Source organism: Chelonia mydas, chromosome 2 (assembly GCF_015237465.2).
Source record: "Chelonia mydas isolate rCheMyd1 chromosome 2, rCheMyd1.pri.v2, whole genome shotgun sequence".
In the NCBI taxonomy this organism is placed as follows: Eukaryota; Metazoa; Chordata; order Testudines; family Cheloniidae; genus Chelonia; species Chelonia mydas.
The window spans coordinates 213,029,440-213,055,739 of NC_057850.1; the positions used below are offsets into that span (position 1 = coordinate 213,029,440).

Genomic DNA, 26,300 nt, shown 5'->3' on the forward strand with positions numbered 1-26,300 from the left:
TACCTGTTTAGATTTTGTTAGTGTCCACTTATAAACATTAAAGATGTGCGTGTTCAATGTTTATATACATAAAAAGGAGGCCTAGAAAGAAAATGGCAGAAACAGAGGGGGTTAGGTAATAGCAGCAACCATTTATATTTCCAAAATCATATGAGAAATACAAACAAATAATCAACACCGCTGTTTCCAACCTCAGGAAGAGTAACCACTGAAGCTGTAACCACATCAAAACATCTGGTAGAACAGCAGCCTTGTTATAGTTACGCACAATTAGCTGAAGGTATATGGTTGTGGGAGAGAAGAGGCCTAGACAGAGCACACTGTACTGGCTGGCACTTTGAGCTATAGAGTGGCCTCAATGCTGGCTAAAGTATGCCAGGGATAGGAATGGCCACCCAGATTTGGCATTGCAAACTGTTTCTTTGCAACTTCCCTCCCCGGCTCCTGTATTTAGTGTCTTTTTCTGAGGACTGAGGCAAAGATTTTTCCCTCCCTATTTGAGTATCATTGTTGTCACAGACTCCACACAAATTGCAATCCCATCCCATGTTAATTATAGGAATTTCTAGTGAGATATAAATATTCCCATTTGGTATCAAATGGATATGAATCCAGTATAGAAACCTAAATAAACCAAAAATATTGAAAAAAAAATTTCATTAACAGAAATTGCATGTACATTTATTCTTTACTGTACTTCTACCTTCATGGACTGTGGCATCAGCAGAATGCTAAGAGACCATGAAAATAAAAACCACAAAGAAGCAATTCAGGTTAAAGCAGCAAAATCAGACAGACAAACTACAACTTTATTATTGTAAAACCAGCACAGGAGAAAACAGTGATAATGGATTAACAAGTTTAAAATGTTGAAGACATTACACTTCTCGTGTTATACTGAAAGGAGTGTTAAAATATAATGTATCTGCCTGAAAGCTTGAGCACGGACTACATGTGCTTATGCTGTATCAGAATATACAAACATTCTTAACTCTCAGCATTTAAAGACACAAAGAAAATCAAAGTAAGCTTCTAATTTCATGATAATAGGATCTGACAATTCAAAATGAGAACACTTTTACATGAGGGAAAGATGACAATAAGTAGTCATGCTGTTGTACATACTGAATATTTGGGGGGGGAAGAATTCAAAATAAAAAATTCTTGACATTCCAAAAATCCAGATTCCTGTGAAACTGAAGCCTAAATATTACATTGCCTGCACTATATCATTAGAACACTATCTTATGCATTAAACTTCAAAATTACATTTATTAAATGGCATATATTTCAGACTGGCAGAAACCCCTGACAACATCAAAACAAAGCATGCAAAATATAAATGGGTAGCTAGAAATAAATATTTCCTGCTAATAAGACAAAAACTTTTCCTCTTCCAAGTAAGCCTTTGTACAAATAATCAAATATCAAGTACCTTTTACAATTTAGTTTAAAAATAAGACTACCAATTAGGTAACAATTTTAGGGTAGGGTAAAGTAATAAATGTATTAAAACATTAAATTGGTTTAATCAGGAAAAAAACCCACTGTCGCTGGTGATGCATCATATACATAATTTACATTTGGCTTCTACTTTATTGCCAATACAGTGGAATGCTGGTAACCAGTTGTATCTTACAGTATGTTCTATTTTTTAAAGACCAATTTTTCACAATACTGGCAATAAGATAGCATTTATTGCTAGTGTTCCATCTTCTAACATTTGGGGTTTTTTTGAGTGACAATACATAAGTATCAATTTTTATTCACCAGTTAAAAAAAAACCACACACACCCCAAATAAACTGATGTTATTGTCACATACCTTAAAGCAGTTTCTTCTAAATGCGTGAATTTTGTTGCTTATAAAAATTAAAGGACAAACACTCACTAGAGCCAAGTATAGTGTGGCCAAATGACACTCAGTGCTCCATAAGAAATTTTATTCCTGACTAGCAACAGGTTATGAAACTGCTCTTGACCAGAAACTTTAAAAATTGTGCAATTTTATGAGGAGGGCCAATGTCCACTGGTAATCTGTAGCATAATTTGAATTGGTGCATTTCACAAGAGCAGGTAAACACTGAATATTCAAATCTTCAGGTTATCTGAAATGTATACTGGTCCAGTAATCATAATTTGAATTGAATCTGATTAATTTTTACAAAATGCCAGTTTTGATAATATTTTGCATGCACACAGAGTCCTTCATTAAAAAAAAATCAGGATTTATTTGTATTCCGTTTTGAAGTGGATATTCCGCTTTTTATGAAATAATTCTTCAAACTGTTTCTTGTTAGGAAAAAACTTGAATGAAAGATTTTACATTCAAAACAGCAAGATATGTAGCTAAACTTGCACAAATACTCTTAGTATTAACAAAATGTTAATACAGAAAAAAAAATTACATAAATGCAACTTTCCCTTCAAGAAAAATCCACAGGGGGAAATTAAATGTTTTAATAACTCTTGATACTTCTCTTTGAAATTCTTTCCTTTGCATATAATGAGCAGCGATGAATGAAAATAGAAAGCTACAGCATAACTCAGGATTTTCTCAACAACAGTCTTCAATTATCTATTTTGAAAGCCCAGAACTCATACTAAAACCAGCATGCAACACTGGCTCATCTTGGATGGCAGATTCAAGGATTGTTCAGTGTTACTCTGAAAAATCTTCTTGAAGGGTGCTTTGAATTTCAACAAAGCCTGTGGAAGTATTTCTAAAAGGATCTGCTTCAACCCACTAACTATAGTCCACATAGCACACTTGAAAGGCTCATTCCAGCAACGCCTGGCTCTATGAAGCACATCTAAACTATTTTACACACCAAAATTGCTGATCGAACAGAAGGATTTATTTTTCCACTATGGGTGAGTCATGAGTTACTTGTTCTGAGGTATGTATTTAGGCTGTGAAGGACATCTGTTAGCTCCACATTTTGAAACTCGGTTGTTTTATGGCTGAACAGTCTCTGCTGGGATGAGATTCCCTGTAGTATCCAGCTGCATACATTTACATGAACACGCAGAAACTGGACACTCAGTATGGTCCCTGGATGAGAAAAAAAACTGGGAATTATAACACTGTAAAAGGAACAGCTTTGTAATCTCAGTCCTGTATGTCCCAAAATGTAAATCTGTGCAGCAACATGACCAAAGAGAAATCAATAGCTGAACATAATTTGAAAATAGTAATAAAGCATACAGGATAAATCAGCAATAAGTTATCTGAAAGCAGAAGATCGGCCCTTTTAACTATATGAAAATATAGGCAGAAAGGACATAGAAGCTCAGAAAGTAAGTTTCACACTGTCAACCTGAAGTAGATAAAATTAAAATGACACTCTCTCTTCTTCTGTCTACATCTTTGAAAATGCTCTCTCTCATATGTAAAATTGTGACATTCAAAGTTTAAATTCAAGACAGGGAGTTTAATATAGTGTGACAAATTGAGCTCAAATATCCCCAGCAGTAGGCACCAGCTGCAGGAGGCATAACATGACATCTAGAGAGAGGAGACCCTAATTTAATAAATCCTACAGTTTAATGGGATAAAAAGCTACTTACTGTGCATGACACAGAATAGTTAATGGGCAACATGCTACATCTTGCAATAAATCATGAGGCAACCTAGAAACTAATCCTAGCTATGCTGCTAAACTGTCAGAATACAACTCCAATGAACCTGACATTTGACAACTGTCCTCACAACGCGAGAAAATAGAAAGGAATATGTTTTCAACACAGTACATCAAAATTAAAAAAAAAAAAAAAAGACAAAAAACCTCAGGACTGTCAAAGTGAAATCACTATTTACATTTGTGAAATTAACACACTGTCCTAGATCCAAAGCAATACTGACCCCCAGTACCATCATAAACAGCAGCCTTTTGTCCAATTGGCAAGTTCTCCACTCTGTCAGACTGCTTCCACGGGCAGCCTGCTTCCCTTTCTGTTGGAACACCCCTAACAATGGTTGTCCCCCACAGGAATTCTCCATTTCTTTGATTCCTATGTCAGGACAGAGCTCCCCTACATCTTTCCAAATAAAACCATCAAGCAGTACCAGTATGCCAAGACAGTCAAGGAAAAGAGAAAGTTTGTTCACGTTTACAGCAGTTTCTAGGCAGGGCATGGCTTTCAGCACAATGGCAGAGGGGTTAATTGGATGACTGGCCATTACTGGTTATATAGTGTCTTGTAATCACACACAACTGTCTTGAATCTCAAGCAAATGCTCAGACTCTCCACTGTGGGATGATAGCAGAAATTTGGCTCTGCTGACATATACATTCCACGCAAAAGCTAGCGTTAATGCAATATTAATATTTGGAGATGAAGGATTCAAAAAATCAGGAGATGCAGAGTTAAAGCTGAAATCTCAAACTCAAGCTTCGTTCACTTGTGCATATGCCTTAAATTATATTTTATGTAATACCAGACAAGTAAATACAATATATAATAAAGACTACAGCCAAGGAGTATATGTCTGATATGGCACATTAGACATAATTTATGTGAGAGCCTACATGTTTAATTGTGTCAGTTTACCTGAACCAGCTGAGCATGTGTCCAGCATGACCACCATGCCTGCAGTTATGGCACCATGTAAACCAGTTGTTGAACTGGGCTAATTTCTTGTCCTTGCTAAGATCCACCTTTTCATCTGACTTTGATACTCCTATGGATAGGTAAGAAACTTTCAGTCAATATCTGTGCTATATTGGAGTATTAAAGAACTTAAAATTCAAATTAGGAGCTTGATTTGGAACCAGAAATAAACTTTTTTTTAATTTATCAGTTATCACCCCAAAATAAATGAAAATTAGAATAATTTATTAAATAACTATCTTGAAAGCTTTAGCATTTTTCTTCAATATGGTATTTCTCATTTGAGCACAAATATTTTAAAAATATTAGTGTTACCATGTGTGTATTTGACATGACTTTTTGGTACTCCCAAAGCTACTGAGATCTTATGAAACCTACTGAGAAGCCAGAAGATATGAGAGTATTTGCAATACATTTCTATTTTGAGATTTTATAACAATCACTTCCACCCCAACAGAGGTAATTAACATTTTCACTTGTTTATTAATTTTGCTAATATAACAGGAAGAATAAAACAAGCAATAGAATTATATTGCTAAGCTACTGTTTTAGCTCTTACTGTCTCAGTAATTTCTTGCCTATTAATAGCTTCATTTCACACTATTTCTTTTGCAATAACTGCTACATTTTCTAATGTTACCTATTTCATTGTGAGGATTTCTTTTCTGCTTTGGAAGCGTGTTACTCCAGAACCTCATAGTAACATATCAATAAGCTATAAATGGAAACAATTGCAATAAAGAAATCTTAAGATAAGCTGGTGAAACAGTTGGAAAAGATGTGTGTATGACAACACAATATCACAATACTGAACTATAAGCATTGTTAGTGAGAGAGAGCTTCAACACAACTTGTATAGAATTTAACCAGTAAGACTCAAGGATATTATAGCTATGAAATAAACCTCATGACAGCACAGCTGAGGACATATTAGTTGGCTAGTTAGCAATAAAATTTTTGCAACAGATATTATACGTATGGGGGAGCATCACAGGGTGGCTGGCCCTTATGGGGAGTCAGAACCCAGTCTATCCATGACAGGCTTCTTTAAGGAGAATGAGCCCATCTGTAAGCAATTAACTGCCATGGGGGTGTGGTTGGCGACTAATGAGCCCCTGAACCTGACAGGAGGCTACCAGAGCTCAGTTGGAGAAGGGTGCTCTTGGAGAGAGGAGCTCCCAGAGACTAGCAGGAGAGCTGCTTGCCTGCTAACCTCTCTAAGGTGACAAGTGAAAGGACTGAGTAAAGAGGGGCCAGCTGGGGAGAAGCTAGACTGAACTCTAACCCAGTTCCAGGACAACAGTGGGGAATTCCTGACCTAAGGAGAAAGAAAAGGAGTACCTGTGGCACCTTAGAGACTAACAAATTTATTTGAGCATAAGCTTTTGTGAGCTACAGCTTACTTCATCAGATGCATTCAGTGGAAAATACAGTGGGGAGATTTATATACACAAAGAACATGAAACAATGGGCGTTACCATACACACTGTAACGAGAGTGATCAGGTAAGGTGAGCTATTACCGGGTTGGGGGGGAGACACACCTTTTGTAGTGATAATCAAGGTGGGCCATTTCCAGCAGTTGACAAGAATGTCTGAGGAACAGATGGGGGAGGGAAATAAACATGGGGAAATAGTTTTACTTTGTGTAATGACACATCCACTCCCAATCTTTATTCAAGCCTAAGTTAATTGTATCCAGTTTGCAAATTAATTCCAATTCAAAAGTCTTTCGGAGTCTGTTTTTGAAGTTTTTTTTGTTGAAGAATTGCCACTTTTAGGTCTGTAATCGAGTGAACAAAGAGATTGAAGTGTTCTCCGACTGATTTTTGAATGTTATAATTCTTGACATCTGATTTCTGTCCATTTATTCTTTTACGTAGAGACTGTCCAGTTTGGCCAATGTACATGGCAGAGGGGCATTGCTGGCACATGATGGCATATATCACATTGGTAGATGTGCAGGTGAATGAGCCTCACCACACGATCCATCGTCTACAGCCAAGCTCTACGATACAAACGCATTTGCTCCAACCCCTCAGACAAACACCTACAAGATCTCTATCAAGCGTTCTTACAACTACAATACCCACCTGCTGAAGTGAAGAAACAGATTGACAGAGTCAGAAGAGTACCCAGAAGTTACCTACTACAGGACTGACCCAACAAAGAAAACAACAGAACGCCACTAGCCATCACCTTCAGCCCCCAACTAAAACCTCTCCAACGCAACATCAAGGATCTACAACCTATCCTGAAGGATGACCCATCACTCTCACAAATCTTGGGAGACAGGCCAGTCCTTGCTTACAGACAGCCCCCCAGCCTGAAGCAAATACTCACCAGCAACTACACACCACACAACCGAACCACTAACCCAGGAACCTATCCTTGCAACAAAGCCCGTTTCCAACCGTGTCCACATATCTATTCAGGGGACACCATCATAGGGCCTAATCACATCAGCCACACTATCAGAGGCTCGTTCATCTGCACATCTATCAATGTGATATATGCCGTCATGTGCCAGCAACGCCCCTCTGCCATGTACATTGGCCAAACTGGACAGTCTCTACGTAAAAGAATAAATGGACACAAATCCCCCTCCTCCGCCCCCCAGTAATAGCTCACCTTACCTGATCACTCTCATTACAGTGTGTATGGTAACACCCATTGTTTCATGTTCTCTGTGTATATAAATCTCCCCACTGTATTTTCCACTGAATGCATCCGATGAAGTAAGCTGTAGCTCACGAAAGCTTATGCTCAAATAAATTGGTTAGTCTAAGGTGCCACAAGTCCTCCTTTTCTTTTTGTGGATACAGACGAACACGGCTACTACTCTGAAACCTGACTTAAGGAGAGTGAACCTGTTTTGAAATACAACCCAGCAACAGGAAAGCTGTGGACTCTTGATTTAAAGAAGAGAGCCATTTGAGGTACAACTCTGCTCCAGGAAGAGTGGCTGTTGACCCCTGAACTTGGGAAAAGACATTTGTCATAATTAACCACAGCACCAGAAGTAGGGGTGGACTTGAGGGACTAACAATGAGGTTTTTGTACTCTGTTAAAAAAAGTTAACGAGCCCCCACAAGCTGGGGTTGGGTGTATCTTGTTCTCACTACCAGGTGAGTGAGAGATTGCAAGCACCAAGAGGGAGTTGCAGGGTCAAAAGGGGACATGATCAAGGACACATCGCTGTCACAGGGAAGAGGAAAAAAGTTTTATTATAATTACATTTTGAAAATGTAAAGTGCTTTTTAAATTTTAATTTCAAAATTTTAAATTTTAATCTTATTCACGTTTCATGTTGCAGTAAAATGGAAAGAGTTGGCTAAACTTTCTAAGGTACACGTAATAAGTCTCCACACTTAAAGTAAGAAGTGCATATTCTTAGATATATTTAATGGCTTTAACTAGCAGCCATTGCCTTTGTTTTTCCACCCTACACTTATTTGTCAACAAGTAATTTACAACTTTAGTAAATGGTATTATTTTACCTACTTTTTGTTTATAGCATGAAATTCTTAGCAATTCTATAGTATATTTCCATCTTGAGATCACTTTACAAACATCAAATTAATCCCAACAATCCTGTGAAGTACGTAACTAAGTTTTATTCTCATTTTACTGAAGCAGAGAGGTCAAGTCACTTGCCCAAATTCATAAAGGAAAACGGTAGAGTCAGGATTAGAAATCAGGAATTCTTAGTTCTTCCCTGCCCTGTGTTCTGACTACTGAACTCACACTTCTCCCATGTGTGACTAGACTCCAGAAGACTGAAGTCTTGAGCCATAGGATACATACATCTTCTTGGGCAGTAGCAGCAAGAGAAGAACGCTGGGCTACAACGCAGAAAGTACCTCATCTACTTGGGAGAGCCTACTCTCTAGCAGTGAGAGGGTAACCTCCATGTTTACTGAGGGAGTTGGTACCTTACAGGCAAAAGGTCAGGAACAACTCATTTCCATACTGTCAGACATCAAACAACTAATCAGGGATCTCATCATTGAACTGGGTGGGATTTGAACCAGTGAATCTTTCACTCAGTGAGAGAAGTTTTTCAAAATAATTGTAAGACTAGAAAGAGTTACAAATGCAATGTCATTAAACAGGAGCCACTAATTATGTGCCTTTAAATAGTACTGCATTTTAAGATTAAAAAGGAGTTTCTTAAAATTGTGCCATACCAGGGCAGCTGGAAACTGGAGTCCCCATATTTATTAGGCAAAGTGCACAGCGAGGAAGGGGTTTCCGACAACCAGGACAGCTTGTAACCTTTGACTTGGTTGGTGAGCCACTTACTCCATATTGACTAAAACCTCGGCCCTGATGAGGAATGGCTGAACAGCTGTAAGAGATTGATTTCCCACAGAAATTGCAACTCACAAATACCTACAAAAAACACAGACAAGAGCCAAAACTAATAATAGGAATGAGATACTTGCAATAGGGTACAACCAATAATCCAGTTATATTCATGAATTGAGATGTTTTTGCTTTGCTGATTTAAGATAAAAAGCAAAAATCTCATCCAAAATAGACAGTTCGCAACCAGCTACAGAATAAACAAAAAAAACACCTTAAGTCAATAACAGCAACCTATTTATTTGCATTTGTAAAATATACATAGGAGTGCCTATCTGAGGTTCTAAACAGAATACGAAGGTAAACAGATAACAAAGTTTAGAATCTTTAGAGATACAAGGCTGTAGGACTCTACAGGACACTATTTTAAGGAAAAACTGATTCTTGTGTCTTTAGCCATCTAAGGTATTTTATATCTTACACACCAAAAAAACCCCAAAAACAAAAAACAACCAGAGCACATTTTAATCAATATTTGTCACCGTATCGGTCAGTATTTTCTTACAGTGAACAGGACAAGTGTAGAGCTCAATGGGCTGCTGCAGTTTGAATGATTCTTTTTAGCAGAGGATGAAGGAACCTGCTTTCACCATAGAAAGTGCTGGAAATCAAAGTTGTTGAAAGGCATGTTTTTACTCTACTTATAAAAATAATTATATAAACACCTGCTTAAAAAAAAAACCAAGACAAACACTGAACAAAAACGAGCTTACTTTAATACAAGACTTGACAGCTTATTTCCACTGTTTCGTAAGGGGAAACTGGATTTTTTCAGTACTATTTTCCATCATCTAACAATCAAGATTGCAGCTTTTTGTCAGACCACCACCACCCTGCCTGCCCTAGGTATATTTAACAGGCTCTTGCAGCAACATTTTCAGCATGGCCTTAAACCAGGCCTTCCTTTCTGCAGGTGGAGGCCAAGATGTAGCTAACAATGAGCACGTGCCTCATTTCTCTGTGCATGTGTGACAGACCGACAATATCCTGAACAAATCTTACGAATTAAGTTAAACCTTATCAAATACTAATTGAATACTTTTGGGGTACATTGCATTAAAAAGGCAATTGTGTATGTGTTATTGTAACAGTATGTACCCTCTCTCGTGGGGATGCTAATGCAACTCCTCCGTTGTCAGCCCTTTGAAGCTACCCTCTAGAGAGGCGTACACGTACACACACAGTTCACATTCGATTTTCCAGGGACCAACAGAAAGACAGGAATTTTAGATAAACAGCCTGGTTTTAAAAGGCCTCAGAGCCTTCTTCCCCAGCAAATGGACAGGATCCCTGGGTCCAAGAAGGTCCCAAATCCTCTAGAAAAGGTTGGAAGGACTGGGCCTACTGAAGGCACATAAGGCTGTGCTAGGTCTGAGTGGATGCTGTGATGAACATGGGAAAGGAAAACCGATGGATGAGGTGCTGAAGGACTAACTTTTTACCTTATTAAATGCTCACAAAAATATAATTCATGTTTACCTGTGCTAAAGGTTTTGAACTGGGATCCAGCTTACTCCTATGGATGTCAAATTCTGCTCGTTTATGCCAGAACCTCCAAGCATCCAACAAATTCCTGTAGTTCTCAATCCAGTATTGAACCTTCTCATCCTTAAGTACATCGGACGGAGAACCCTAAAGCATGAAATAAACCACCAACATGCACAATACTAGGGATTTAAATATCGTTTTTAAAAGTACCCGTTCAAACTATTCAAATTATATTGGTTAACCATTTAATCATTAACACGATGGGAGTCAGGGTCTGGGGCTGCCACTAATTTGTTTTAAGCACTAACTGCAATATATTAACGGAAAGACTAATACTTATCAGTTAACTTAAATATTTTACATCTCTACACAATACAACTTATTTCTTCAGAGGGTTTCATATGATGTGGTAAAAGATATCTGAAGCAATACAATGTATTATGACTAAAGGAAACGTTCAAAATTATTAAATAAAAATTCAGCAAACATGAACTATAATGCAATACTACACTTTAGTACTGTTCAGAAACCCATGTATCTTATAAATGTACCAAGCTTTGTTGCAAGCATGATATGCATATTGTCCAAGTATTCAATATTTTAATTCACAGATGATTAACAACAAAGTTTTATTGTTTACATTTCTACATAGTGCTTTGCAGGTGCATAGCACTTTACACAAACATGAACCCCACTCAAAAGAGCTTGCAATTTAAGCAAATAAGACAGACAGGACACGGAGGTATAACATCAGGATGGGGAGGAGCATGTAAAAACAAGTGTGTGAAAAAGCTGTGCTTTCACACAGTTGCTATAGTAACATGGTACACAATGTTGGGTGGGTTTTTTTAACTGGTATTTTCATTGTGTGTATTATACAAGGGAGGGAACATGGGAAAAGGCAGAATTGAGGAGAGATCTGAAGGGGAGAGGGAGCCAGCATGTGTACCGGATCAGGATGGACAAAATTTAGAACACAGCAAAGCAGAAGGGGTGTAATGATATGATAGGATACATTCAGTCATACACACTGGTGCAGAGCTTGAAAAGTGTATCAGATACTTACCCCAAGCTTAAGTCTTTTTATCAGGTTGAAAACACTTGCACTCTGATATCCCTTAACAACCCAGACCCTCAGGGCTTTAAAAGTAGACCAGACATCAGAAGACTAAACTCACTATCCAAAAGGTAAGTATGAAAAAAAGTCAATGGTGGTGGTGACAGGAACTCTGCCAAACACAATCCAGAAGCAAGACATGGTAAGAATCCAACTTCCTCTGCCACCAGTTCTGGTACATTTACCAGAGCAACATCCCTGGATCCTGCTTGGGAGCTCAATCAGTATCAGACCATAGCTAGGTGTGCCCAGCCCAGCTAGTGGAAGAGGAAAGGAGTATTCCATGTCTTACCTCAGAAAGAGCAATGAGAACCTCTGCTTCTAAGGTGCCAAATGAAACACAAAGTAAAGTAGATACACCATGTACAGTCTATCATCTCATTTTTTAATACATGCTAAGAAGCACTTTTCAGTTCGCCATATAAGATATATTACTATAGTGCTGAAGAATAATGGAGTAACCTGAAATTATTTCAGGAGAGAAATACTAACCTGGAGCATACAATAGCTTGCTGTCTGGACATCCCCGGTTCTATCAACATAACTTTCCATTAAGTCCACTCCATCTTTTGTCAGTCCTGTCAGCAGAATTCCTTCCAAGTTCCCAGCATCTTTCAATTCATTTGTCAGCTTTTCAATGAATCTATTCAGCTACAAAAATAAAGGATTTCCACCTTCATTTTCTGCTCATGACCTTTTAATGTGACCAATTTAGCACATGCCAACACTTCAACTTTTTTATTAAATTTTCTCCCTAAGAGATTATTTCAACTAAAGAGGTATCTGCTGGAATTTATGCAGAAAAATGAGTGTAAAATACAGAAACATCCACTTCATTGCATCAAAGTCAAAATCCTGGCAAATGTACTCAAGTTTCCTCACATGGTGGGAAAACAAAAGATGAGCAACTGTTTCAGTAATTTAAAAACACACTTTCCTACTGTCAAACAACCTATTTGATTTTTCTTAACTTAATCTGGAATATAAGTGTTTGCTGTTCTACCGGTACAACACATGCTCTGAAGTCAAGTCTTAGAGATTAACACACACTCTTTGAAAGAGCGTCTTCACAATTAGACAACAGTTTAAGGAGCATTTGAACAGCAAAGAAACATTTTGTGTAGCTTAATCAGATTAGTTTGTTACAGGCATGTAAAAAAGTGTTTAACCAACATTTCCCTTGAAAACAGATTGAACAAATTCACATGCCTAGATAAGATCACTAATTGAAGGATGCTTATTTTTTGTTTGCTAACCTGACCACGTATGTGTATGTGAGCCAGACAAAGAAGAAAGGGCAATCAAGAGACAGATTGTAAAAACTTCCTCTACGCTGTTTGGTCCTGATCCAGCCACTGACACCATGCAAGCAGAACTCTGTGTCAGCATGAAGCTCCAATGAAGTAAATGGGCAATCACCTATGCAGAATCAGTTGTGGAATAAGAGCCTATAATTTTAAGGCTGCTAGTAAAGATATTTGTTATAATCCCTGATACAGAATATTAGCATATCTAAATTTATATACAAATTTCATAGTATTTCAGAATTATGCTGTCCAACATCTGCTCATCTTCAAGTATTTCTAATAGGATACATATACTGTTAATACCATACAACTATTAACATAGTAACATGCTATAAAATAGTGAAAGTATTAATATTGACCCTAATTATCACAACTGGAAATCAGACTGAAGGTATAATCTGATAATTTATTCCTTTTTATTTTCAGGAAAGGAACATATTGTATCATTACTTTCATTATTCACACTTTCAGAATTTTCTATAAAAAGGTTCTGATTAAAAATACAGGATGGCATATCAGCTTATGCGAATATTCAAATCACACTCACCTGTGCATCATTGAGGAATTTACAAGCAAATGCCACTCTGTCTCGTACTGCTACCTTATTCTCATACTGTGGGGAAAGACAGACATATATAGTAAAACAAGCTCAAATTTCCAAATCACTCATTGCTTCTAAACAGAACACTAGACTTATTGTATAACTAATACCATGAATTTCATTATGCACATGAATAAGAGGTGTCCTCATATTGTGATGTTAAGTGCCAGGTGCCTTTTTATGCTTAGACTTAGTCACAAAACCATTACCAGGGCAATCTACCACAATGGCAAGAGAGTCAGACCCAATAAGAAAAGGAGTACTTGTGGCACCTTAGAGACTAACCAATTTATTTGAGCATAAGCTTTCGTGAGCTACAGCTCACTTCATCGGATGTAGCTCACGAAAGCTTATGCTCAAATAAATTGGTTAGTCTCTAAGGTGCCACAAGTACTCCTTTTCTTTTTGCGAATGCAGACTAACACGGCTGTTACTCTGAGACCCAGTAAGTTGCACTTCAGTCTAATGAAAGCTGGCAAGTCACAGTGCTGGTCCATAGTGCTTCCAGCATGTATAGTGGAGAATACATCCAAGCAGCAGGGATACATGCAGGGTGGAAAAAAAGGAGAAGGCTGGAAAACATGTGCTAGTGAGAGAAGAAAGATAGGAGGGGATGGTGAAGTGAAGAGGAAAAGTAGACAGTGATATTAAAATTGTCTTTCTTGAAAAAAAAATCATATTAAAGACATTAAAATAACCTCAATAATTCTGTTATTTATTATTGGTATTATAGTAGCACTAGAGATCTCAAATGAGACTAGTGCCCATTGTACTGGACACTGAACAAACAGGGTAAGAGACTCTCTGCCCCAAAGAACTTACAGTATTTAAACAAGATAGATCTCTTTCTAGCTGTTGGCTTAGGGGTACAAATATTCAATTATCTTACAGCTCCTCTAATCTTTCATCCATACACACCAAAAACCTAAAGTTAGAACTCTTAAGAGTTCAGATTAACCTAAAAGCATTCTGTGGAACACCAAACAGTTAAACCAAGTTTATCTCCTAGACAGGTTCAGAGAACAATTGCGAAGGTATCAATACTAGCCACATAATCAGAGGATAACCATACAATTGCTTTCTACAGTCACACATTACAAGTAGGGCTGTCGATTAATCGCAGTTAACTCGCGATAAACTCAAAAAAAAATGAATCCTGCTCTATTTTATCTGCCATATATTTCATATTATAGTAGTCTCAGATGATGACTCAGCACACGTTCATTTTAAGAACACTTTCTTAAGAACACTAAGAACAAAACACAAAGAAGGAACCAATGTGAGATTTCTAAAGATAGCTACAGCATTTGACCCAAGGTTTAAGAATCTGAAGTCCCTTCTAAAATCTGAGAGGGAAGAGGTGTGGAGCATGCTTTCAAAAGTCGTAAAAGAAACACTCCGATGCGGAAACTACAGAACATGAATCACCAAAAAATAAAAGTCGGCCTTCTGCTGGTGGCCTCTGACTCCAATGATGAAAATGAACTTGCATCGGTCTGCACTGCTTTGGATTGTTATCGAGCAGAACTCGTCATCAGCATGAAGCATGTACTCTGGAATAGTGGTTGAAGCATTAAGGGACATATTAATATTTTAGCGCATCTGGCATTTAAAAATCTTGCGACGCCAGCCGCAATAATGCCATAAGAATGCCTTCTCACTTTCAGGTGACATTGTGAACAAGAAGGGGCAGCACTATCTCCTGCAAACTTGTTTGTCTGAACGATTGGCTGAACAAGAAGTAGGACTGAGTGGACTTTGTTTTATTTTTGAATGTAGTTATATTTTGTACATAATTCTACATTTGTAATTTCAACGTTCATGATAAAGATTGCACTGAAAAATACTATTTATTTTGTTTTTACAGCACAAATATATTTAATCAAAAATATAAAGTGAGCACTGTACACTTTGTATTGTTGTAATTGAAATCAATATATTTGAAAATGTAGAAAACATCCCAAACTATTTAAACAGTATTCTATTATTAACAGTGAGATTGCAATTAATTTTTTGAATTGCTTGACAGCCCTAATTATAAGGTAAAATTGTAACACAGAAAATACAGAATACAGCTTTCTCTTTAATACATTTGACAAACTAACATCTGTCAAGGCAACTATTTGCTTTCTGCTTTTTTTCTTCTGTTACTAAGCTCTGGCCACAATCAAATCATTCTCTTTGAGCTTCATTCTAATGGAGTATCTACGCTCAGATGCTTCTTTTAAAAATCCTGCTGTCACTCTTAGGTCCTGAGATTTTCAGGACAGCAAAGAGAATATCTTTCATTGGAAATCCCAACCTGTGTTTTGTTTTGTTTTTTAAAATAAAAAGGTAAACTGGGAAAAAACTCAAGACTCTTTAATTTCAAGTATACCTTTTATTTAAAAAAAAATTACCATTTATTATCCTTCCCTTTATCTGTACAGTATAGGGCACACAAAAGACCAGATTTCATGGGAGGAGACCAGATTTCACGATCCGTGATGCATTTTTCATGGCCGTGAATTTGGTAGGGCGCTATGCATAGGATTACCCTATTCTACTATGCCAGCTGTTTTAAGACATTTTGATTTGTTTTTCCAGAAGACTGACTACCTTACTTATGCTTTCTTTTAAATATTTAAAAACATCCATTTTCTAGCAAATTTTAAAAAACAACAAAGACAACAATTGAGTGAATTGGAATGCTCACTTCAGGAAAAACACGGGAGGAAATTTGATGAATTTATTCTTCTTCTCTACTTTCCCTTCCCTCCCCCCTTTTGCCATCCTACCTGGTTAAGTATTTTCTTAACATTGTCTTTTAGTGTTTGAAAGAGAGACTATCCCAACTATAATTTTAAAGGGTTATTCATGTAATTTTGTATAGTTTTACAATGATTTTACAATTACAGAAAAAAACCTAAACGAACTCTCGTCATAGTAAAACTTAAAAAGAACTCTGACATTTTTAGCTAGAATTTTATTCCATCTTTTATAGATTATTCATGACTATTTTACGATTTTTTAAAGGAAATATTCAAGAGAAAACTACAAGCATCAGGAGGAAGTAAACAATAATAAATTCTAGTTTGAATTAAAATTCAAAGAATTCATGCATAGGCCTCTGTATATATTCATTTAAAGGAGGTTTAGTGTGGCAAAAATTTGCTTACCAGAACTCCATCATACGAACCAGATTCACTTGTCAGAAAAGCAAACATGGCACACAAGTAGGGGTTGTTTAATTGTAATCTTAGAGTGCTGCACATTTCTCTCCAAAGGGAGTTCTTCTCATCTGTATATCCTGATAAAGCCATTGCTACTACGTTGAGGTTCAGATCACCTGATTAACAAAAACCACCAAGTATAGGGATAAAAATTTAGAAAAACTTGTCCAATAAGAACTTTACAATAATCTGAAATAGTCCACATATGCCAACATTCAGACATGCTTTCCTCACTCCCTGCATCACTAAATGTTAAAAACTAATGAAAAGCAATCTATTTACGTAATATAAAACTGAAACACCTCCATAAAAGATTGGTCTTGGGTATTTGACCAGATATCAGCATTTCTAGGGTTCTAGTGGGTATATTTTGTACAGGGCATGAGATCATCCCTTGCTCTTTTGAGAGACTAAGACCAATGATGCATTAAAGAAGGGAGTGACAGATTAGAACTTGTTAAAAACTAACATGGGGCCCAATCCAACCCTCCTGAATTAAGTGGTTGTTGTATCAAGGGTGGGTGTGTTCACTTGCTGCCATTAATGCCCTGATGGGGTTTCTATGAAAGGGAAAACTGATCTAGTAATATTAAGGCAAGATATCCACAACCAAAAAAAATAAAAAATAAAAATTAGAAGGTACAAAATACCTTTTTCAGAAGAAGCTCCTTTATTTAGGATCTGTATTGCTCGCCGTATGTCCAAGTTGAAAAGTGCAACAGCAGCAGCTCTCTCCCAGTCTCCTTCTTGTTCCAAAGAATTTAGAAAGGGTTCCACATCTAAATCAGTTCCCTTCTTTATCCACCCACAGAGCTGCAAGGCCAAAGACCTCTCCTCACTTAGATACTGAATAATATCTGCCTGCCTATCGGACCCACTCCTGCTATGCCTCAGATTCTCTGTTGTTCCTAAGAGGGAAGACAATTTAAATCATTTGACAGACAGAATTTGCAACATTTTAATTTCAAGCTTCATTGAAAACAAAGTTAGTTTTACAAAAGAACATTTACTAAACTTTTGTTTTAGCATTAGTATAGAATAGAATTTGTTGTAAATACATGGCTTCTTAGCATGTACATCAAACTGATATTTATTTCCAATCAAGTCTTCTTACGAACACAACATTCTGGAAACTTCATTGCTCCTATGAACTTTGTAACAAAATTTTCAGATTTAAAAAAGCAAAAATTAAGCTTAAAAAGGAATGAGGTGACAGAACAGTACATGCTTCTGTTATTACTAGTATTCTAGGGTTCATTATTTCTCTCAGCAGCCAAACACATTCCAGGTGCCTCCCAGAATAAAAAGACAAGATTCTTGCTTCAAGGGGCTTAGCCACACCTTCTAAAAGCTCCTTGAAGCAAGACTGAGATAAGTGAAACATCTGTTTATTCAGCTAAGCAAGCACACGGCATGTAGATAAGAGGGTGATTTATTTTTTTTTTTTTATACACACCTCTCTTTCACACACATGGAGGATTTACTCAGTATTTTTGTTTACATCACTGATTATATGACACATACAAAGAAGTATCAGCACAAAGTCTATATGGCTGCTGCTGCATTCTTATACAGAAAAAAAAACCACTATATTGTCCAATGGTTACAGAAAAAGAATTAATCATTCTCAAGCTTTTATATAACATCAGGATAAGCAACGTTTAAAATAAATCAAGACCTTTCAAATAAGTTGAAACCCATCTTGCACTACATTAACAGCCTTTCAAAGCAAACCAGAAATTCTGGGTGCTATTGCAGGAAAAATTATGTTTAGTTTCAAATTAATTTATCCAAGAGCCAATTAGAAACTAATGTTTACTTGTGCTTCTGCATCATCTTTCTGCATATTCATTTTTTCCATTTAATTGAACGTGCGTTCTAACAAGTTAACAATTTTGTACGTGACAAAAACCATACTGGCCTCCACTAAGTTTTTGTAAACACGTTACAGTATAATTATCATCAAAAGTAGTAATGTTCTTACCCAAAGATGACTTCACAATTGATTTAATGCCTGCATAAACTAAGGACCCTTTGTTTCCTGTAAGTTTCTGATCCATATCTTCAGTATATTGCTTCATAAGTATTCACACGTATAGGAAATATGAAAAAAAGTCTTAATGTTTAATTACAGGAGAAAGACCCCATTCTTTCAAATGTGCTTCTATTCAACTAGTCTTATGTACCAGCCTCTCCACAATAGGATGCTCACCCACAGATCACCACACTAACAGAACATTGTAAGCAAAATGAACTACTAATTTTTCATAAAATAACATGATATAAAGAAAATGGTACCATGCACTGCTGTCAAAGATTTCCTTACTTGCTAATTTGTTTATGCGTTTGCTAGCACCAGCTCACTCACTAGGGTTCTGAATAGCAGTCCCCACTAAAATGAAGGGCAGGTATAGTCTACATAAGCAACAATCTAAAAGGGACTCAACTTGGGGAAAGGGTGAAAAGAGAAAGGTCAAGTCTCTTCAACAAGAAACTTAATGGATTCTCCCCTTAAGTGCCTACCCAACATCCAAAAGTGTCAGAGACCTCAACATTTAGGGCTTTTCTATACATGAAATTATTGCTGAATAAGTCCATGTGTAGACACTCCTATCCCAAAAGTGCCTTGTTCCTGTTTATCTTAACCCACTCTGAAAGTAGATGTAGCTAAACAGAAAGAAGAAATATTCTGGAAGAGCTGTTCCTGAATAACTATATGTGTAGACAAGTCCATAGCCTGTAAATATTAGGACTTATCTACATGGGGAAATTTAGAGGTATAATTATAATGGTATAACTATGCTGGTAAATTTTTCCATGTAGACAAGCCCTTAGTGAAAGTGTGCAGGGAGCAAAAGGTGACTGCTTTTTACAGTTTGTCCACAGATGTGTTTTGCTTTTCACCCAAATGGTAGCCAGGGATATAGCATGAAATGGACCAAGTTTTCACTAAGCAAGGGGGGGTGAGGGGGAAGGGGGTACTTCTATATTCTGACATATTTAACTCTGCCTCCAGGTTTGTAAATGTGACTGGGCCATAAATCAGGAAAAGTATATAAATGTCTAAATGGTTTGGAACTATTCAGGTAGATTTTTGGAGTCCTATGCAATCATGCATAAACACAAAATTTTTAGCACTTACATACTTTTAATCTTTAAAGTTCTTTACAAACATTAGTTCCTCCTTACAATACAGCCTGAAAAGTAGATCTTTCACTTGCAACAATGAAACATTTCCTAAAATACATTTACAAAAAAAAAAAAAAAAAAACACAAACCATATTTAATGTAAGCACTACCCTGATCTTGCAAATGGATACTGGATTACCTCTGTAAGTGTATTTTGAAATGTCTTGGTGAGAAGAAGGCCATAAACAGATGTCTGGAAAGAAAAATACTAGGATATGTTTTTTCCTCCATTATTTTTTCCCCTGGGATTTAGAAAAGTAGAATTTCAACTCCTATATTTAATATTCAGAAAGTATTTGCAATATCCTGCGCTATTTACATTATAAGCCCTTTACACTTTGAATATGAAATATACATGGGCTACATAGAGACAGATCTGTATATAAGGTGCTTTACAACTTTTCTTATTTTACATTGCTTTACATTTTAAAGGATATAGTGCAGAGTGTACCAAAGTGACTTCAGCTGAGAATCTTCATTTCCAGCTAGAAGATGGTTTCTCCAGACCTGCTCAGTATCAAGGCCATACCTGGATAGAGCCCTGAGACGCATTTTGGTTGCTATGTCTTTTTCAAAGGAACTAGCCTTTCCTTCCTCTGTGCATTCGTACAAGTGTCGGCCACAAGCCCACATAAGAGATGTAACTGGACTCCATGCCAGAGAAATCCTTTCAAAAACTGTGAAGTCAGACATAGTTCTGTTGGGAGTCACAACTACCATTCGATTTTGACTTGTGGGATGCCATGCAAAGGAAGCAATATAATTTTCACATGGCTGCACACTTCGTTCAATTATTGTAGGTTCAGTTTCATCTCCAATAGGTGTGGGAGTATGCTGCATATCATACAATCTAATAATATTACTATCCCTAGTTAAAGTAGCTAGCAGTCCAGTTCTTGTTGGACACCAAGCTACTTTTGTTAGGGGCTTTGGTTGCTCTGTCAGAGTCAAAACAGGCTTTTCAAATTTTCTGAGATCCCATATGGCAACCTGACCTTCATAGAAGGAAGCCACACGATCATGAAAGTATGGGTCTACAGTCACTCCCTGAACCGCCTTGGTATTTACAAACATTTTTTGGCTTGTATTTCTAAGGTCAAAGATAGCCAAGTTTCGGTGCATTCCAGCTAAAAGAAGTTTCTGGTCCCGTGGAAGCCAGCAAAGAGAAAGACACGCATCATTCTGTCCTAATTCATAAAGCGGCTTCGTCACTACCAGCCCAGCTTCAGTATCTCCAGCTGAAAGTCTCACTTTCTCTGTGGCAACTGCACTCTCTGTGGTGTATTTGCTACTTATATCCCAGATCAATACTGAAAAGTCAGCCCGATGTTTATCTAGGCCAGCAGCAAGCCAATTGCTGTCCAATGGATTCCACGCTAAGGTATTACATTGCCGTGCATGTTTTGGAACAAATTCTTTTCCTATCAACTCTTTGGACTTTGAGTTGTGATCCTGGCCCAGACTGGTAAGGACAACTCGACCATTTGCTTGTCCAACGGCTAGAAGACATTCAGGATCATATTTAGGATACCAGGCCACACATTTCATGTATGGCGTGTCTGAATTTATTGACAATAATGTAGCTGTAGTTTCTTCTGATAATCGCAAAGATCCTGCTTTGAGTTCTGAACTCACAGCAGACTCAATGTGATAGAGGCTCAGTTCTGAGTCACATACAACAAATCTATCAACATGGTGTGGAGCCCAGAGAATATCAGGTTTGGAGCCACTCATGTTTGCAACTACAAATCAATCCAAGTGATTAAAATTTCTGTAGGAAGACTCAGGTGATGTCCATTCATAGGGAAACTGTTAAGAAAGGAATTGTAATGGTTTTAGTGAACACAGATTTTTATATTCATTCTTTAGTTGTCTAACTCATCTTTAAATTAAAACTAGGACAAGGTCTTGAGTTATTTCCAAGGCAAACATTCAAAACTCCTATACTTAAGCTGAGATTGGAACCTTGGGGCAATGGGAGAGAACTTTACACTCTCAACCCTCTTCTGTCTGTTATTGATATATCTACTGAGAAAAAATATCCAGCTAGCCTTCTTTGAACTGACAACAGGATTTCCCGTGCATATGAACCCTCTATGAATATTACTCCTTTATTACACTACCATGAGCACTGAGGTATCACAGCACCACACAATCTCAGACTAAAGTTCATCTCATGTAGCAATACAAAAAAAAAAACCTCTGTCAAAGCACCGATGTCTTCTCTGTGGCAAGAAAGGGAGAATGCCATGCCAACTTGCAAAAATGTAATGTCTCATTAAAAACACTTAAAAGAAACCAACTCATATACAGGCTATAGTATTAGGAGCACATACGCATATTATGATATTGCCAAGGGCACTTACAAAACTCTCAAGCAGCTAATTTATTTCCGTTTTGCCGATTAATGTTTTGCAATACAAAGAGATTCAGTACAGTTTTTTACACAGAACTGGACTTCATCAAACATTAATTCCCACCTACTATTACTCGGCTACAAAGAACCTGACTGGGAGGATTTTTTTTGTCGCTTTCCCTCCTCAGAAACACTCGCTCTGTGTATCACTTTGAAGAAATCTGCCTTCTCCCCTGAGCAAAGTGCGCCTTTCTGGAAACCCACCCTGTGGCGCGCTGCGGGGAAGGCTCAGCCCCACTCCGCTCACTCACCGCGTTCCCGCCTCAGACGCGCTCCCGAACCGAACCACGGCACCGCCTGACGCTGCCACTGACGCCTTCGCTTCCGGGTTCGGTCTCTGAGCCGCCCCCATAGAGGCCACAAGCGCCCTCCGATTCGTACGCAGTGAGAAGCGCCGTTTGCCTACGTCACCGGGCGTCGGTACCGGATTTTGTCCCGTTCGATTGGCGGCCTGAGAGGAAGCCGCGCCTCCATGTCTCCCCTGTTGCCAGGGCGACTGCTGGGCTCGTCGGAGAGCGGAAGTGCTGGTTTCCCGCCGCTCAAGGGGAGCTGTGGCCGGTGGGGGAGAGCGCGGCGCGAGCCTCGGGACCGCCCCACATGGGGGACGTGCACGAGGGGCCGCGGCCCCGCATCGCCACCAGCCACTTAGCGCAGCACCTCGGGCAGCGGGTTTGCTTCCTGGGCCGAGGGGAGGAGGTAGCGGGACCCCCTGCCCCCGCCGCTAGCCGCTCCCTCACACAGCCCCGTCTTTTGTATTCCAGTCTCTGGCTCCCAATCAGCACCTAGTCCAGTAAAGTGAGAAGTTACTTAAAACTCCAGTCGCTAAACACAGTGTTCTTTGCTGACCCCTAAGGGGCCAGCCACCTGACCAGATCGCTGCTTGTCCGGATCTTACTCAAAATACCGCACCGCCAGCCAGTCCTTTAGTTTCTAAAATCAAAGATTTATTTAAAAAGAAAAGAAAAGAAAACGAGAGGAGAGGTGTTATATTGGCAAAGCAATCAGATACATACATATGACTTCAGAGTCCATGTCAGGTTGTTTGCAGCATTGGTGAGTTTGCTTCTTGTAAAGTCTGTCTGGAACACGTGGAAAGCTTAGATGGGTCTATCAGTCCTTTGTTCAGAGCTTCAGTTTGGAAAGAAGTTTCTCCAGAGGAAAGAAGCGGGATTGAAGATGAAATGGAGGTGATGCAGCTGCCTTTTTAGATTATCTGACTCTGCCATGTAAATTGTACATTCCTTGTCCCAAATGCAAGCTCACAGCACACGGGCATGGAAAATTATTTGGAGGCCCCTTGTAACCAGAAGATTTGCTTTTAATTTAAACCCTTTATTCTGATATTAAGGTTGTGACCTGCCCTATGGACCTTCCAGAGAAAAGCCGCTGAGCAAGGCCAACTAACTTTCCCCTTGAAGGACATGGATACAGCCCTCCGATCAAGAATAGGCAGGAAGCAGTAAATTCTTCAACAACAAAATTTATTTAGAAGTGAAGGATTACAATAAAAGAGGAGAGAGACGCAAAAATCAAACAGTAAAGGTTACAGATACAATGTAAAGGAAGCGGCACAAGAAATAAAGACAGTACTACAATGACAATTTTAACTATCACATACAACAATATAACAATACGATTATTCAGTTAACACCATACTTTATAACAATGTATCAATTTAAATACATAGAACAATATATTGATTAACACTTAATATTTTAGCCTGCCAATTACTGCCTTTATATAGTTTTAGCTCATTAACTATTAATTTATTATTGTAATTCAGCCAATCAGTTTTTAAGGATTTGCATATTCTATTTTATGTCATGTGTACTGAGGTGACTTTCCACCTCAGCCAGCTTCCAGATATTAGCATATGTTAATGATTAATTAGTGTATGCTAATTAGTCACTTGTATAGAAAGCTACTCCCCTGTCCCATATACTTCTATGGGCTCAATGCATTCCAATGGGGGTTTTCAGCTGACCTTTAGATGAACTCTAGCCATTTTCTATCTGGAGGTCCCATTGGTTTCTATGAGCTACAGTGTATTTCTATGGAATTTTGCTGAGTCATTCCCCAGTGGAAGTGATGTAATCCTTGTCTAGATTGCATCATCCCTATTCCTTTCTATGAGCTCCCATGTATTGCTATGGGATTTTCTACTATATTACATAATCCTATGGCTGCCATTACTGTATTTTCTAATTTAAACTATTAGTAATTTTTATTTCATTAAAGCCTTATTCTTAAAACTAATTACTGTTTTAAGTATATCAAAGGGTCCTGAAACCATCACCACTCCTTTTATGTTCATTTAAGCAATTTTTATAGTTTCAGCAAATTTAAACCCCTTCCAAGGTTTTTCTGCAGATTTTCCCCATTCAGAGCTCAATAAGGTATTCTGGGCAACTGAGGCAAAATTCTCTCATCACACCTTGTCCATAGGCATGTCCCTATATGTTATGCTGACTCACAGGTGTAGCCCCTGGCTTCTTTCAATGGGTTCATTGTACAGCTGATTGTCCTTGATGGGCCATCAAGCAGGCTGGGTAGTGCTGATGCCAATCTGTCTGACGGTATCACCCAGATACACAACACAAGTTTGAGATATCAATATACCACATGTATTTATAACTCATGATACAAAAATGATACATACATATAAACAAGCTCATTATATTTAGCAATATCATACCTTTTCCACTGATACCTTACATGGCATATCTGGTATAAGGTTCCTTGAATTTTGTAATATTGGTATAAATAATATTATAAATGGTCACCCATATTCCATACAGCATCACAGATTCAATAGTCCCAGTATTTCTCTGTGCTTCCCACTTTCTTTGCAAGAATGAGTCTCTTCCCTACCACGCAGTGATTTCCCTGTACGGTGTGCATGCCATCTGAACTTCTCCATCCCAACTAGGTCTAATTGTTTTAAAAAATTTCTAGTTGGAAAAAAAATCCATTTAGTTCTTGGTTGGAAATTTTAATTAAAATTGAAACATTAATACATATTTTAAAATCATATATATGATAAAATACTTGTATCTGAAAAAGCATAGTAGTTTTGAAAAGTCTGAACAAAGTCTAGCTTCTTCACACAGCTGCATTTGTTAGCACAACGGCGCATTCGATTCAGCGATGTTGGTTGGCCTAATTTTCAAATTATGATTTATAAACAACAGTAAATCATCAAATTCAAAAGCTAATGTTTATTGGTAGTTTTTAATGTTTAAAATGTGGGGCTGAGAGTTAGCACCAAATCGCCTTGCCAATGAAAACATATGAAACTTGATTACAGCAACTGGGCAGCCATAGTAAGTTTCGCTCCTCTTCTTTATATGAAAGTTTATACATATATAGAAGTAATTAATATACTTTCTCATTCTTGGAACAACTTGATTTAGTATGTTTTAGTGAGTTTGCTCCAGAATGCTGGATTTGTGACTGGAACACTTATATAAATATATGTTTCCTAGTACGCCAAGATTTTAAAAATGCATTATTTGCCAAGGTTGTTATCTTGCATCGTCACTATCTCAAGAGGTCATTCTCTCAGGGAGTTTCTGTACTAAACATTTGTATTATATTATATTATAATTGTTTCAAGTCAATTTAAATTAAATTAATTTTTAATTTTTTAAATATTTTTGGTTTTAGAAATCTAAAATTTATGTGTTTAGGTTTAATTTGCATTATCCTATCAAAACATTTAATTTATTCATATCTGTTTTATATGTTGCAGGTCAAAATGAAAAGACAAAAACCAACAGTTTTTCCACTCAAAGGCCTCAAAAGACAACCAAGATGAAGAACATACCAAGAACTAAGAATATGCCAACATGTTATCTGAAGGTTCTAGTGGTGAATCTACATCTGAACAGCCCGAAGCACAAATACAGCTATCTACTAAAGAAACAGTGTCTCCACAATCTAAAGGCAGTTCTTGATGTTTGTCAGTCAAACTTTTCCCATTTATTGAAG

General features: G+C 37.6%; 2 protein-coding genes across 7 annotated transcripts in view; both read right to left on the reverse strand.

Moving 5' to 3' along the window:
* The window catches only part of UMAD1 (UBAP1-MVB12-associated (UMA) domain containing 1), a 196,509-nt gene extending 173,807 nt beyond the window's left edge, over positions 1 to 22,702 (reverse strand). The window contains exon 1 of the mRNA XM_037890620.2: positions 22,562 to 22,702. The gene's annotated coding sequence lies outside the window, so the exon portion shown is untranslated. The remainder of the gene's footprint in view (positions 1 to 22,561) is intronic.
* On the reverse strand, positions 112 to 22,695 carry MIOS (meiosis regulator for oocyte development). Of its 6 annotated transcripts, none has more exons than XM_007063102.3 (11): positions 22,562 to 22,695; positions 20,332 to 21,703; positions 18,690 to 18,788; positions 17,356 to 17,613; positions 16,652 to 16,821; positions 13,440 to 13,505; positions 12,078 to 12,236; positions 10,460 to 10,612; positions 8,803 to 9,007; positions 4,554 to 4,683; positions 112 to 3,054 (listed from the first exon to the last, which is right to left on the reverse strand). In XM_007063102.3, exons 2-11 carry the CDS (start codon positions 21,626 to 21,628, stop codon positions 2,958 to 2,960), a joined length of 2,634 nt encoding a protein of 877 aa, XP_007063164.1. In that variant the 5' UTR covers positions 21,629 to 21,703; positions 22,562 to 22,695; the 3' UTR covers positions 112 to 2,957. The 6 variants fall into 6 exon arrangements, 3 of the variants coding, with proteins under 3 accessions (XP_007063164.1, XP_037746545.1, XP_027681334.1); XM_037890617.2 differs by having other exon boundaries at positions 22,515 to 22,642; XR_005224039.2 differs by having other exon boundaries at positions 3,035 to 3,054; positions 4,554 to 5,328.
* Positions 22,703 to 26,300: the final 3,598 nt, after the last annotated feature.